Raw genomic sequence first — 15,497 nt, 5'->3', positions numbered from 1 at the left:
GATGATAATTTCATTTGTAAATGGCAATGTTTATTGGTCATGTTCATGGGAAAAACATCAATATTGGAAAAGTGGCGGCAGTAGTAATAGTAAAAGTAATGGTGATGACAACAACATACGATTAACATTCGATAAAGATCTAGTATCGATATCATCGATTAATAATAAACGATGGTATCTATTTGATTCTTTTGCACATGTAACAATATTCGATGAAATGGCTGGTGTACATTATGATGATGATGATGGTGATGATTCTTTGAATCAATTTAATTTCCGTTCTACTAGATATAATGGCGAACGAAAACCATTCTATTCATTAGCACTAACAGAATCATCATCAGATGATGGTGAATTTCATGTTGAATTGAATGAAAAACAATTGAATCAGATAAAATATACTGGTGGTGATTCATTATTATTTCCCAATGATGATAATCATCATCATCATCGTGATCGAAAAAAACAAAATTTAAAAATTTGGCCACCAAAACTTTCTGTGCAAACATTTATAAATCATGAAAAAATATTTCATTTTCATCTAAGAATTTATGATTATTTCATCGTAATCGGACAACGAACCAAATATCATCACCATCATGGTGGACAAAAACAACAATCGGACATTGTATATGAAGAACCAATGAATGGTGAAAGTTTTATATGGATTTCCGATCAACAACAAAATCATTTGTATTGGATTCGAAAATTTGAATCAACAGTCATTTCATCATCATCATATGATAATTTTCAGCTATTTCATACACGTGATAAATTTCCACCTAATGGTGGTGGCCAATATCTTGGTTCATTATGTGTTCAAACAAACGGATCACATCAAATAAATCGTCTGATAACAGGTGAATGTAGTGGTCCATTGAAAACTCATCGGCTATTGATGGCATTGGATTTTGGTTTCATTCATCGTGGTTCATTATATCTAATTTCGAATAGAAAATTTTTCATTTTAAAAATGGATAAATCAATATTAACCGATCGACATCAAGTCCATTATCAATTGCTGTCATGGACATCGTTTTTCCAATGTCCATTGCCGCCATTATATCGACATTTTTCACCATTATTTTTTGCAATAATCATCATTGAATTTCTATTATTTATGATGCTGTTCGCTTGTATATTACTAATGATTTACAAGAAATTTGTGCGAAAAAATTCACATACAAGACAGAAACGAAAAAAATTCCAATACCAATCAATGTTATCACCATCCACCACTGTAATCATGACGAAAAAGCAGATTAATAATCCATGGAAAATGATGAACAAAAGATTACCATCACCGGTGATTGTGAAAATAACGAAACAACAACAGAAACAGAAACCACCGCAGAACAGATGAAATTCGAAATTTTAATCAATCAATCAAAAACAACAATAATAGCAGAAAATTTAATTCAATCTGAAAATTCTTTTTTTGTTTCGTTTTTGCATTCGCGGCTACAAAATTCCAATCAAATTCAATTCGAGTATTTTTTTTTCGTCTTCAAAGTATTGTCTATGTGTACGTTCGATTTTATCGATGGCCATAATAACCAATAATGATACAACGTCCATCATCACCATAGATAATATGATTGATTCATCGTTGAAAACAACAATCGAATCATCATCATCATCATCACCATCATCGATATATCGAAAATTTACGGCAATCGTTTTATTCACATTGTTTACATTAATATTAACCGGTTACCATATTCTATCTAGATGGTTAATGTCCAGATCTGTGGTTGTTGTTGATAAAAAACGACGACGACGACGACGATGCCGAAGACGACATAAAACACGACGGAAAAGACGTAGTAATCATCATCCACTATCATCATCAAAGTCTAAACGAATTCTACTGTCGTCGAAGACATTTAAATCTAGTTCATCATCGATTGCTGTCACTACTAAAATTGGCAAGGTATAGTGGTGGTGGTGGTGGTACACAAAGCTTCAATCATTATACAATGGAAAAAAAGTTATTTGCGAATTATAAATTGGATCTGGAAAAATTTTCATCAAAAAAAAAGAAGAGAAAATTCAATGGAAACAGACAGTTCACCCAAGGGAAAGTGAGAGAAATATTTGACTATAGTAGACTACTATCATCATCAACCAACAATAATAACATCATCATCAACCGTTGTGTATATATTGGTTGGACAAAAAAAAACATATCATAAAAAATTCAAGGTCAACAAAGCTGTATCGTTGACATAATAATTTTTTTTGTTTATACGGCCAGAAAATGAGACAAAGTCAATAAAAGGAAAAGAAACAGACAAAGAAGCCTACCACCTACCCACCTATAATAACCTAATCAGTGTAACATCAACATCAACCACCCACCTACGCAGGTCTGAATTTTTATTCATCCATTAACATTGAAAAAAAAACATACTGGATACCGGAAATTGAATTAAAATCTTGAATTTTCCGCCAACGAAAAAAAAATTGGGAAATTCATTCAACACAGGAAAAGAGAATTGATCCATGAAAAATTATCAAATTGATTGTGGTGAGTAAATTTTATTTTGTTTGTTTGTTTTGTGTATGCAACACACTCTATTATTAATTTACTATATCATCAATCCCCCCATATATGAAAATCAATCGATCGACGATAAATAGTGAATGTAAATTTTGCGTGTGATGCCATTCAAATTCAAATTTCAATTCACCGACAAATTGAATTGTGTTTCATCTTTCTTTTTCTATTCAAAAATCAAAAAGAAAAAAAAATTCGGGTTCTAGGCACGATTATATAATGATGATCGACAACAGAATCCTGGATCACAAATTTTTTTTTCTTTTATTCATCGATTCTCTTCTGGTATTTTTGTTGTTGTTGTTATTGAACAAGAAAGAGAGAGAAAAAAATGAGAAAATTTCATTTTATGGCTTCGAGGATGATGGAAGATGATGTGTTGTCGTCGTCGTCGTCGTGCCCACCGTTTTTTAATACATGAAAATCTTTGGATCAAAAGAAAAAAAAATTTTTTTTTGTTTCGGGATTCCCGAATTCTCTCAATGTTTGATATAAACACACAATTATGATGATGTATTAATATAGTGTTTGTCGCATTCTTAACAATTCTGGATATTCTGGATTTTGCGCAAATAAAATAGCCATAATAACAACAACACGGATGATCCAATCATGAATAACAACAACAACAAACCGAATCCTGATTCTGGAACGCTCAAAACTTTTTTTTTTTTGAAGATCCAAGTTGGAACTTTTTCTCTTTCTCTCGTTCTCGTTTCGTCCACTTCTCTTTTTCATTCACAGAAATAGAGAAATTTCGAAGACGAAAATTCAAATGTTCAAATTCTTTGCCCTGTGTGTGTGGTAGTGGCATATTTTTTCCCGTTCCATTTGGAACCACAACCACACCACCAACACACATTCTATTATTCTTGTTATGGTTTTTTCTTTCTGGTTGTTGTTATTATTAACGTTTTTTTTTGTTTTTTTTTTTATTTATTTATTTTCTCGTTCATTCCAGATCGTTTGGTATACTTGCATTCTGTGTGTGTGTGTCTATTTAATTTTGATAATTTACGTATTTCGGATATATCTGGTGGATCTCTTTTCTTCTACTGAATTTAAATGATGATGAAATTTTGGAAATTTATGATCCAGAAATAAGTTTATATGTGTGTGTGTGTGTGTTTGTTGGATGTCAAATGTATGATGAAATAATTTTCTGAACGACTGGAAAAAAAACGAAACGACGACGACGACGACGATTATTTTTCATACAATGTGCAACAACCACGACAAAAAAATGAATCTCACATCATTGTGATAATATCAAGAAAAATTTTTCTTTTGCTTTTTGCAATATCGTGTGTGTGTGTGTGTGTGGATTTATTCAGTGTGTCTACAACAACAACAACATATCGAAACCGATTCCAGTTTATATATTCATTCACATAATTTGTTTCTCGTGATTTCATACCAAAAAAAAAAAAAAAAAAAAAAAAATCCATTCATTTTGAATAATAATAATGTCATCTGTAAAAGTAGCCGTACGTGTACGGCCATTTAATAAACGTGAAATTGGATATGGATGTAAAAATATCATTTCAATGTCTGCTAAAACGACAAGTAAGTGTTTGCTGTTTTTGGTAAATTTAATTTTAATTAATTTTTTTTGCACACACACACACACACATATATATAGCAATATTGAATCCAAAAATTGAAAATCAATTGAAAACATTTACATATGATTATTCATATTGGTCACATGAACCGAATGATCCGAATTTTATTGATCAATGGAAAGTATATAAAGATATTGGTGAAGAAATGTTACAGCATGCATTTGAAGGTTATAATGTTTGTATATTTGCATATGGACAAACCGGTGCCGGTAAATCATATACAATGATGGGTGCACGTGATGAAGAAGGTATTATACCACATCTTTGTCGTGATCTATTTGATCGTATCACTAGCGATGATCAACAAGATGATGATGATGATGAGAATGAAACAATGTATTCAGTTGAAGTATCCTATATGGAAATCTATTGTGAACGTGTACGTGATTTATTGAATCCAAAAAATAAAGGACCATTACGTGTTCGTGAACATCCAGTGCTTGGACCATATGTTGAAGATTTAAGTAAATTGGCCGTTACATCATATGAAGATATACATGAAATTATTGATGAAGGAAATAAAGCACGTACAGTTGCGGCTACAAATATGAATGAAACATCATCAAGATCGCATGCTGTATTCACAATAATATTGACGCAAATGAAACAAGATCAAATGACTGGATTATGTTCGGAGAAAGTATCGAAAATATCATTAGTTGATTTAGCCGGTTCAGAACGTGCTGATTCAACCGGTGCACAAGGTACACGGCTAAAAGAAGGTGCCAATATAAATAAATCATTGACAACATTGGGTAAAGTTATCTCCGCTTTAGCTGAATTGGTAATTATTATTAAAAAGATTTTTTTGTATAAATTTTCTTCATTTGACCATTTTTTTCCATTTGATAGTCATCACAAGATCCAGCCAAGAAAAAGAAATCAAAGAAAACCGATTTTATACCATATCGTGATTCCGTTCTTACATGGTTATTACGTGAAAATCTAGGCGGTAATTCAAAAACGGCAATGATTGCTGCCATATCACCAGCTGATATTAATTATGAAGAAACATTATCAACATTACGTTATGCAGATCGTGCTAAACAAATAATGTGTGCGGCCATTATAAATGAAGATGCAAATGCAAAACTGATACGTGAACTTCGTGATGAAATTGCTCGGCTTAAAAATATCTTACGAGCTGAAGGTATTGAATTGGAAAAATCAATGATCATGATCACCAGCGATGATAATCAACAACATCATCATAATCTTCAAAAACAACAACAACTACTACAACTACAACAACACGATAATAATAATCAAGCTGATGATCGAATTAATAATAATGATATCTTTGATAATAATGATCATCATCAAACAACTACTGTTGATCATCAAATTGATAATCATCATGGTCATCCAAAATTGACACGTGGTTCAATGTCGGTAACCGGTGAAAATGTGATTGAACAATTACATGAAACAGAAAAACTCATGTCTGAATTGAATGCAACATGGGAAGAAAAATTGAAACGTACCGAAGAGATTCGTGCACAACGTGAAGCTGTATTGGCTGAAATGGGTGTTGCAAGACGTGCTGATGGTGATGCTGTTGGCGTTTTCTCACCAATCAATACACCACATCTTTTGAATCTAAATGAAGATCCATTAATGTCTGAATGTTTGCTGTATTATCTGAAAGATGGTGAAACACGTGTTGGACAAGATGGTGCACGTATTGCTCAGGATATTCGTTTGTCTGGAACAAATATTCTTGTTGAACATTGTATATTTGAAAATCGAAATGGTACAGTAACATTGATTCCATGTTCAACAGAAGCTCTATGTTTTGTTAATGGTCGAAGAGTAGAAACCGATCAAGAATTACGTACTGGTGCACGAGTTATCCTGGGAAAATATCATGTCTTCCGTTTTCAACATCCAGGTCAAGTTCGTGAATCTAGATCAAAAGATCCAATACAAGACAACAATTTGATAACAACAACATATAGTAAGCAGCAACAACAACAACAGCAAGCTGTAGATTGGACATTTGCACAAATGGAATTGCTAGAAAAACAAGGTATTGATTTGAAATTAGAAATGGAAAAGAAATTATTACAACTTGAAGAACAATATCGACGTGAAAAAGCTGAAGCTGATTTAACATTTGAAGAAGCTAGAAAAAATTATGAACAAACAATTGAACGACTGCAGAAACAGGTGGATGAACAATCAATGACCATGTCACAAATGTTTTCATCAATGCATCATTCTGGACATTATCGATTCGGTGGTGATAATAGTAGCGTAAGCGGTTGCGATGATGATGATGAATGTTCTGAAGCTGAACATCGACGTCTATTTCCAGAATCGGATTCAATATTTTTCCAGATGGAATGTGAAACACCATTAACATGGTGGCAAGAATCTGTGGCCCGTAAAGCGTCATTAAAATGGCGTTTTCATCAATTCACATCATTACGTGATGATTTATGGGGCAATGCTATATTCTTGAAAGAAGCAAATGCAATGTCCGTAGAATTGAAAAAACGTGTTCAATTTCAATTTGTTATACTCACGGATACAATATATTCACCATTACATCCGGATTTATTGGCCGATTATCGTGATCAATTTCAAAATCAAAAAAGTTCCTTAGATCTGCACTCAGATTCTGGTGTGGCTATCACTGCAGCTACCACCACCACCATTACCACGTGTTCCACAACGAATGATAATCCATTTCCACGAACAATTGTTGCTGTTGAAGTGAAAGATCAAAAAAATGGTGCCACACATTATTGGTCATTGTGTAAATTAAGGTATGTGAAAATTGTGTGAAAAAAATAGAAGGATTTCTGATTTCTTTATCTTTTTTTTTCATAGAAAACGTTTAGAATTAATGCGTCAAGTATATGCAAAATATGCTGAAGAATATTCAGCAACAATTGCTGCCGCTTCTGCTAATGCAACTGTTTCTTCTTCATCTACCACAACTGGTAGTTTGCAACATTCATCGTTATCATCATCATCACATTTGAATGGAACGATACCATCAAATTCAACCAACAGTGGTGGTGGTACTGGTGTTACTATTTACCATGCAAACAGTATCAAAAATGGAACAGTAGAAACAGAAACAAGTGATCCATTTTATGATCGTTTTCCTTGGTTTCGTTTTATTGGTCGTGGCTTGATGTTTGTACAGAATCTATTAGAACAATGTTCAATTACACAATGTATATCGATTGCAAATGAAAAAGGTGATGTAATGGGCTATTTAAAAGTGTCCATACAACCGATAACAGGTAAAACAGATTTGTGTTTTTTGAATTTTGTTTCAAAATGATGAAATTTTTTTCCCTCATTCATTCCATTAGAAGAAGATTTAGCAACAGCAATCGATTCGGGTAAATCACCAAAAACACAACAACATGCTAGGATTGATTTCGTCGATGATGATGTACAATTGATGGAGATAATTGAACGTGGCCGATTACAACGACAATTATCGCGATTAATATCCAAAACAAATGAAAAAAATGCAAAATTATCATCATCATCATCATCAGGAGTTCATAAAGAAGAAGAAAAAGAAACGGAAGACGAAAACGATACGGATGGAAAAAACCTAAGAAATGATTCCATCATGATTCCTGTTCATTTAAAATTGAATGAAGATTTTATGTTTCGTGTTTCTATCATTCAACTTTATGGGCTATCCAAATCATATGCTGATGTTTTTTGTCAATTTAATTTTCGTCATCTTTCACAGGAAGCATTTTCAACGGAATCGGTAAAAAATACTGCAGGTAAAAATGGTCGTTCAGCTGGTTTTTATTGGTCACAAAACATATCGGTACGTGTAACACGTGCATTCATCGAATACCTGAGGCAAGAACCGATAATTTTCGAATTATATGGCCACTATCAACATCATCCATTACATCGGGAAGCAATATTTGGCGTTGATGCTGCTGGTAACGTCGGTAGTAATAATTGGCCATTTCGAAACAACAATACTGCTGGAAACAATAATCAAACATCTAGTATGAATCAAAATCAACTTGGGTTAGTGGTTCAAGTTCATCTAAATTTTGATTGATTTATTAAAATAATAATAATTTATCATGTATAGATTACCACGTCCACCACCTAAACGAATGCAATTAACATCATATCTACCAATGTCAACACCGATACGTTCACCACGATTTACACCTGGTTTGGTAAATGAATGGCAAATCATGGCTTCTCGGGTTACATCAGCATCTACGTCATTGGTACATTCAAAAGTTGATTTAATTGTTTGGATTGAAGTATGTGAACTGACACCAGATGGTCAATATCTACCGGTAGTTGTTGATCATAATGATGATACACCATGTCGTGGAACATTTCTACTACATCAAGGAATTCAACGACGTATTCGTGTTACTATTATGCATCATCCAGATTTTGATGTTCATTTTCGTGATCTTCGTGAACTGGTTATTGGTCGTGTTCGTACCCATTTGGATTGTTCAGATTTTGATGATGAAAATGATTCATCCGTTTTATCATTATCATTATTTTTTTCCGAACATTTGGAACAATTGGAAGATGGTCGTGTACGTTTTCGTTATGAGGCAGCATGGGATAGTTCACTGCATAATTCTTTACTGTTGAATCGTGTAACACCTGGTGGTGAACGTGTTTATCTTACAATGTCAGCATATTTGGATCTAGAACGTTGTAGTCAACCGGGAATTCTCACTAAAGATTTATGTGTCATGATTTATGGTCGTGATTCACGTACAATTCCATCATTATTAACCGGTGGTTCACATGGTTCCGGACTTTCGACACGTGTATTGAAAAATATACTAACCGGTTCCTATAAGAATGCTGAATTGAATCATATAATGGCTATATTTGAATTAGTATTACGACGATCATTAGAAGCTGGTTCACCAGGAGTACAACGTCGTCAACGACGTGTATTGGATACATCAACAATGTATGTACGTGGACAAGAAAATCTTGGTGGTTGGCAACCACGTGGTGATTCTTTGATTTTCGATCATCAATGGGAATTGGAAAAATTATATCGATTAGAAATGGTTGAACGTTGTCGTCATCGACTATTGATTCGTACAGCTAAATCAACGGCATTACAAAAATCATTTGATGAAGATGAATTAAATGATTTACCTGGTAAAACGATTCGTTCATCAATGACATCGGGTATGATGAGAACAAGTGCATCACGTTTAAGTTTAGCTGCATTGGCCAATTCAAATCTATCAGTTGCAAGTGGTAGTACAACTCAGGCTCTTATATCACCTGTAACAACTGCAGATGTTGGTTTATCATCGAATTCAGCTTTGACAGCTTCTACCCGCGCATCGTCAACAGCAGCCATTCCACGGTCATCAACATTTTCAGCAGGAATCGAAACACTTTTGGAACGAGAAAAAGTTGAAGAATTTCGCACCGATAATGATCGTAACCTCGTGGCTAAATGTATTAAATTAATACAATTTCATATACCATCACAACCGGCACCAATATTTCAGACACCACCACCACCACCAGGTTCATCAACTAATCTATTACGGACACCAACCGAATATTTTCCCGGATCAAATGTATCAACACCAGATGGCGGTGGTGTTACACCTGACATATCAGGTTTAGCTGTTGAATCTTGGTTTGAACATGAAAAATTATCATTCACAGTTGCCGCCAATCATTCACAACATTATTATCATCAACAACAACAGCAGCAGCAGCAACAATCAACATCGATACATAGCCATAGTAATAGTCCAATGGGTGATATATCACCATCATCATCTTCGACTAATAATAATTTATTCGTACCGGAAATTGAAGAAGTTCGCGTCTCGTCTATTATATCGAAAAAAGGTTATATTAGCTGTTTGATGGCAAGTGAATATTCATCATCCACAACGAATCAACCACAACAACAACAACAACAGCCAACACAATGGCAAAAACAATGGATAGTTGTACGTAGACCATACATGTTTATATATCGTGATGATAAAGATCCTGTTGAACGATCGGTTATAAATCTAACACAAGCACGTGTTGAATGTTCTGAACAGCAGCGACAAATGTTATGTGTTGAGAATGCATTCTCAGTAGTCACTCGTCATGCTGGTTATCTATTTCGTACAACAACAGCACGTGAAATGTATAATTGGCTTTATTCCATAAATCCACTTTATGCTGGACAATTAATGTGTGAATGGGCACGTGCACATCATGCCGCTACTACCACAAATAATTTGGAACAAAATTTTCAACTTGCAAATCCACCATCACCATCCACAACCAAACAACAGCAACAAAATGATAGTTCTGGATCGTTTAACGATAATTCAGAGAAAAGTCAACTTCAAAATTCATCATTATCAACGAAAGGTGTGGAAATTTATAAAAATTTTTGTTCAGAACAACAACAAGAATCGACAACCACAAATCAACAACAACAACAACAACATCATTGTAATATTAGTAGCCAATAATATAAAAAAACGATGAAAAAAAAACAGAAAACAATTCCAATTCTTTGTGAGTGAATTTTTTTTTGCAATTCTATATAATTATGAGATAAAATTCTATTGATATTTTTCCTTTTTTGAGAATCGCTGATTTTTTTGTTGGCCTTTATTTTTTTTTCATTTTAACTTTCTTTTTCGGTGACTGTTGCCATTTCATTTTCTTTCCACCTTGTTTTGATTGCATCGATGATACGGCTGATGATGGTATTCTTGATGATGATACACGTGATGATGCTGTTGATCCAACTTTTGATTTCCAGACTGATGATTGTGCTGATGATGCATTCGATAGTTTGGATCGACCAAATGTTGGTATACGATATTTTTTCTTTTTCGAATATTTTTTCTTTCGAAAAAATTTTCCTTTTGCGCCGGGAACATTTGATTTGGATTGAAATGATGATACACCGGATGAAGCGGCTGATGATACACTTGAGGATGCTGTCGATGATGATACACCACTACTTGCACGAGATGAAAATGAGCTACCAACATTTGACGATGCAGTTGATGATGAGAATGATGATCGCGATGATATTCCACTTGCCGATGATGATGATGACAATGATGACACTGATGACCATAATGAACCAAAACCAGGTTTTCCCGAACGTGCACGAATTTTACGTCTTGATACATATAATAAACATAATGCACCTATCAATATGACTAAAACAAAATTCAGGCTAACAATAATCAGCCATACGGTTGGCGTAAATAACCATGTATTACCACCACCACCGCCACCAGATTCCATGTTGTTCAAGAATTCGGCTGATTCAATATTTGGCCTAGCACCTTTTGGATATAATGTTGGATAAATAGCCGGTGATCTTGCCGCAGTACAAACAAATACTTCATCCAACGAGTATCGTTGATATGGATATTCCATATCGTATGATTTCAATACACCAATATCAATGACTATAACATATTGTTCTTCACTTGCAACAAGATAAAGATTTTTACGGGCAGTAAATCCAAAATTAAATTCTCTCATCATTTGTGATAATTGTGAACCAGTTTTACAAATATCTTTTGGTTTACGTTGATGAAAATATTGTTCACCGGTTTCACTTTCACAAAATGTACCTTTTGGTACGGATTTTTCGTTGATTTGTTGATGATAAACAAAAACTAGGTCTTCACCATTTGTTGGATCATTTCTTAGTACTAAAGCAAAATATTCCGTTTCCGCTGATATCGAAACGATGATTGAATAATTCGATAGAATTATATGCTGTGATTGTGGTACATCACTACTTGTTGCCGGTGGTTGTTTATCCCATTTCACAAACAGTAGATAAAAATAGCGTGAAAATCCCAGATATGAAAAGAATCCGGCACCATATGATGGATGTGTTATCATTGCCATCGTAACGCGCCAATCACGTTCATCTGGTACATTTTTCATTATAAAACGATAACGTCCAATATAATCCATATCTGCTGCGAGCATTTTTTCCCAATCTTCCATCAATTCATAACGTGTACCGATATCCAAAAAGAAACGTTGTTGATCATCATTATAATGGGCATCCAGATCTTCAAAAATTATTACACTCATGTCATATATGAATTGATAAAGACGATTATTCACCACGGCAAATGTTGATGTTTGGCCAATTGTCTGGGAATTTGCCGTACAATAAACACGTTGTACACCGGTACGATTTACCGTACTGGTTATGGGCATTATTTTCGGCATAAATGATGGATCACCTTTTTGTGCTTCTGTAGTCAAGGGGTTCATTATCATCAACGTGATTATGATGATGTCCATTGTAAAAGTCGAAAACATTTTTTTTTTAACTGAAAAAAATAAAAAATCTTTTAAAAAATTCGAATCAATCTATTAAAATTAATTGGGAAATTTTCCCAAAATTTTTTTGTTTTACAAACAAATCAATGGCTCAACTTTATATCGTCGCCACGGCAACAACAACAAAAAAAAACCACACTTCCTGTTGATATAATTTTTTGTTTTGTTTTGTTTATGATAACAAATCAATCAATTGAACAAAAACAAAAACAATTGAAAAACATAATAGAATAATGATAGAGGTTAAGGTCATGATGACGGATATTGTGTGTATGTGTGTGTATTATGAGTTCGAATCTTTCAAATCATTATTATAATTATTTATATGAATGGTTCATATAAATAATTATCATCTTGATGATTATTATGATGATGATGATGATAAATTGAGGAAAAAAAATGAATGTGATATATAATTTTCTATTTAATTAATGTCAAAAACAATAATAAATACATTATAAATATAATGCAAAAAGATTTTTTTTCCTTTTGTTGATTATTTTTTTTCACCGATTCAAAACAATGTTTCGTGTTTAAACATAATTAACCTTTATTATTTATCATTGTTTGTTTGTTTGTTTGTTTGATTTAATCCACAAATCCAAATTTGAAATTCAATTGCCTAATACCGGTCTATTCATCAGTTCGATGAATATGATTAATGAACCCTTTTTCAATGAATAATTTGACACGACTGGCTATGATTTAATTATTTTGATCAATTAAAAACAATAAACCTATCTCACTCTCTCTCTCTTTTTTTGGATTTAAAAAAACCACAAAATCTAATCTAAATCCTTGATGATGATTGTCAACATTCCAAGTGTGAGAAAAAAAGACCAAGTATAAATACTACCTGTTGATCGATTCATCAGATCAAACACATCAAGTGGTGAACACACATCGATCTTTTATTCATTCATTTTTTTTAATTCATATTTTCCATAATGTTCCAGGTAAGTGTGAATACTTTGAACACAAAATTTGACATTTTTAAATTTTGTTTTTCATCAGCTTGCAATCCTTTCCGCTATTCTTGGCATGTCAGCTGCCATTTCTTATGGTGGCGGCGGTGGTGGTGGTGGTTATTCCATTGGTTATATTTCTGGTAAAGGCGGAAGTGGTGGTGGTGGTGGTGGTGGTGGGTTTGGCGGTGGTGGTGGTGGTGGTGGTGGAATTATGGTACCAGCTGCAGTTATATCAAATCATCAAATTCGACAATTCGATGTACCAAGCTCGGGTTTTATTAATCCAACCACTATTGATGTGCCAGCTAATTTTATTCCAGTGAATTTTATTTTCCGTTCTGCATCTTCGATGGTGAATGTTGCACAAAAACATTCTTCAGCGCCTGGATCATTCCAAGAAAGCCATAGTCAAGATGAACCGCATAAATTAGTTCATTCAATAACTAAACCGATTATACAGGAAGTCAGAGAAATAATCACACCATACCGTCGTGTCACACAAACTGTGGAACCAGTACGTGAAAGTGTTGAAACTATTGTTGCAAGAAACGCTGGTGGTGGTTCCGGTGGTGGTTTTGGTGGTGGATTTGGAGCTGGCGGATTCGGTGGCGGCGGTGGTGGTGGTGGTAAAGGTGGCGGTTATTCTGGTGGATCATCTGGTGGTTATGGTGGATCATCCGGTGGATATAGTAGTGGATCATCTGGTGGTTATGGTGGATCATCCAGTGGATATGGTATGTCCATCAGTTCCGGTGGTTATTCTGGTGGTGGTGGTGGTGGTAGTTACTAAAAAACAAAACGATTTTAATCCAAAAAAAAATCGATCAAACATTAAATATTGACCACCGATTATTATTATTATTACTAACCAATCAATCAACTAGCCAGATGAAAATCATCATCAATTCAAACTATTTCAACCACCAGCATTGTCATATCGTCGTCGTCGTCGTCATCATCATTGTTGAATTTGTCGTTAAAATTTCTATTTGTGATCATTTGTCCTTTTCGTTGAATATTTATATTTTATTTAATTTACGTAATTCTAATCTCGAATCCAATTCACACTTGTCATTAATTAATTATCCAATTATTATGTATTGTTGTCCAAATATTTAATAATATAAATAAAACCAAAAACTAAAACAAGAATCAAAAAGGAAAATTCAGCTGAATTGGTTTACAGTGCATGTAAACTTGGCAATTTTTTCATCATCGTACCCCGGTAGAAAAACCATTTGACCTCGGTCAAATAAAGAGTGGAAAAGAAAATTTCAAGGTTGACTACACACAGACCTCAAGAAAAGCTTTCCATTTGGTGTTTGTTTTTGTTTTGATTTAATTCCGAAAAAAAATTAAAGCTCCAAGCATATTATTTATCAATCGATCGATCGGTTGATTGATCGATTGAATTAATTGATCAAAAAATGAGGATCCTACTACGGAAGTCAAATGGTTCATTTCACTTTTGGTGGGGAAGTGACACACAGATTGTGTTGCAGCAAAAAAAAATGCAAACATTGTATGGTAAATGAATAAATATTTGCATTTTTTTATGTCAATTGATACACAAATGAAATGAAATAGGTGAATCTATTGAAATTTTTTAAAATCTTTGATTGGTCATAATAATCAATCAATCAATTATATGGACAAAATTTGACTATAGACGCCCAATTTTCAAAAATTGAATTGATGGAAATCAAGGAAATCAAATAACAACAGCACTGGTGACAATGGTTCACCGTTTCCGGTCCGGTAATATTTCTTTCTTTGCCATTGTACATCATCATTATTTAATGGTGGTGGTGGTGGTGGTGGTGGTCATTGGTCAATTTTTGTTTGTCAATAAACAACAATCAAAAATCAAATAAACAAAGAATGGAACCACTTTTTTCTTCTTTGAATGAAGATGATCCATTTTTTCTTTTCTGTTTTTTTTTCGTTTCTTGTTTCTTGGTGTCTCTTTTCTTTTCTTTTTTTATTCACAATTCGTAATGA

At 33.7% G+C, this 15,497-nt stretch overlaps 3 protein-coding genes across 4 annotated transcripts; 2 read left to right on the top strand and 1 right to left on the bottom strand.

Annotated features, from left to right (window-relative positions):
• The first annotated feature begins 207 nt into the window (after positions 1 to 207).
• Positions 208 to 13,473, top strand: unc-104 (kinesin family member unc-104). 2 transcript variants are annotated; one of them, XM_075732007.1, is made up of 8 exons: positions 208 to 2,530; positions 3,522 to 4,126; positions 4,203 to 4,969; positions 5,038 to 6,956; positions 7,021 to 7,442; positions 7,515 to 8,205; positions 8,273 to 10,716; positions 13,353 to 13,473. In XM_075732007.1, the coding sequence occupies exons 2-7, from the start codon at positions 4,027 to 4,029 to the stop codon at positions 10,668 to 10,670; spliced, it is 6,297 nt and encodes a 2,098-aa protein (XP_075588122.1). In that variant the 5' UTR covers positions 208 to 2,530; positions 3,522 to 4,026; the 3' UTR covers positions 10,671 to 10,716; positions 13,353 to 13,473. The 2 variants fall into 2 exon arrangements, with proteins under 2 accessions (XP_075588122.1, XP_075588123.1); XM_075732008.1 differs by lacking the exon at positions 13,353 to 13,473 and adding an exon at positions 10,967 to 11,072.
• LOC124493988 (uncharacterized) lies at positions 10,731 to 12,614 on the bottom strand. The gene has a single exon (XM_047057122.2). It carries the CDS (start codon positions 12,505 to 12,507, stop codon positions 10,813 to 10,815), a length of 1,695 nt encoding a protein of 564 aa, XP_046913078.2. The 5' UTR covers positions 12,508 to 12,614; the 3' UTR covers positions 10,731 to 10,812.
• On the top strand, positions 13,420 to 14,653 carry LOC124493991 (uncharacterized). Its single transcript, XM_075732020.1, has 2 exons — positions 13,420 to 13,484; positions 13,543 to 14,653. Exons 1-2 carry the CDS (start codon positions 13,476 to 13,478, stop codon positions 14,284 to 14,286), a joined length of 753 nt encoding a protein of 250 aa, XP_075588135.1. The 5' UTR covers positions 13,420 to 13,475; the 3' UTR covers positions 14,287 to 14,653.
• Positions 14,654 to 15,497: the final 844 nt, after the last annotated feature.

Source organism: Dermatophagoides farinae, chromosome 6 (genome assembly GCF_024713945.1).
Source record: "Dermatophagoides farinae isolate YC_2012a chromosome 6, ASM2471394v1, whole genome shotgun sequence".
In the NCBI taxonomy this organism is placed as follows: Eukaryota; Metazoa; Arthropoda; class Arachnida; order Sarcoptiformes; family Pyroglyphidae; genus Dermatophagoides; species Dermatophagoides farinae.
This window is presented reverse-complemented; position numbering and strand designations above follow the sequence as displayed.

What these genes read in the sequence shown, in the direction of transcription:
- unc-104 (XM_075732007.1), top strand. Translation starts at nt 4,027, where the DNA reads ATGTCATCTGTAAAAGTAGCCGTACGTGTACGGCCATTTAATAAACGT. An exon ending in TCTCCGCTTTAGCTGAATTG is followed by an intron (nt 4,970 to 5,037) that starts GTAATTATTATT and finishes TCCATTTGATAG; the next exon opens with TCATCACAAGATCCAGCCAA. An exon ending in TGGTCATTGTGTAAATTAAG is followed by an intron (nt 6,957 to 7,020) that starts GTATGTGAAAAT and finishes TTTTTTTCATAG; the next exon opens with AAAACGTTTAGAATTAATGC.
- LOC124493988 (XM_047057122.2), bottom strand. Translation starts at nt 12,507, where the DNA reads ATGTTTTCGACTTTTACAATGGACATCATCATAATCACGTTGATGATA.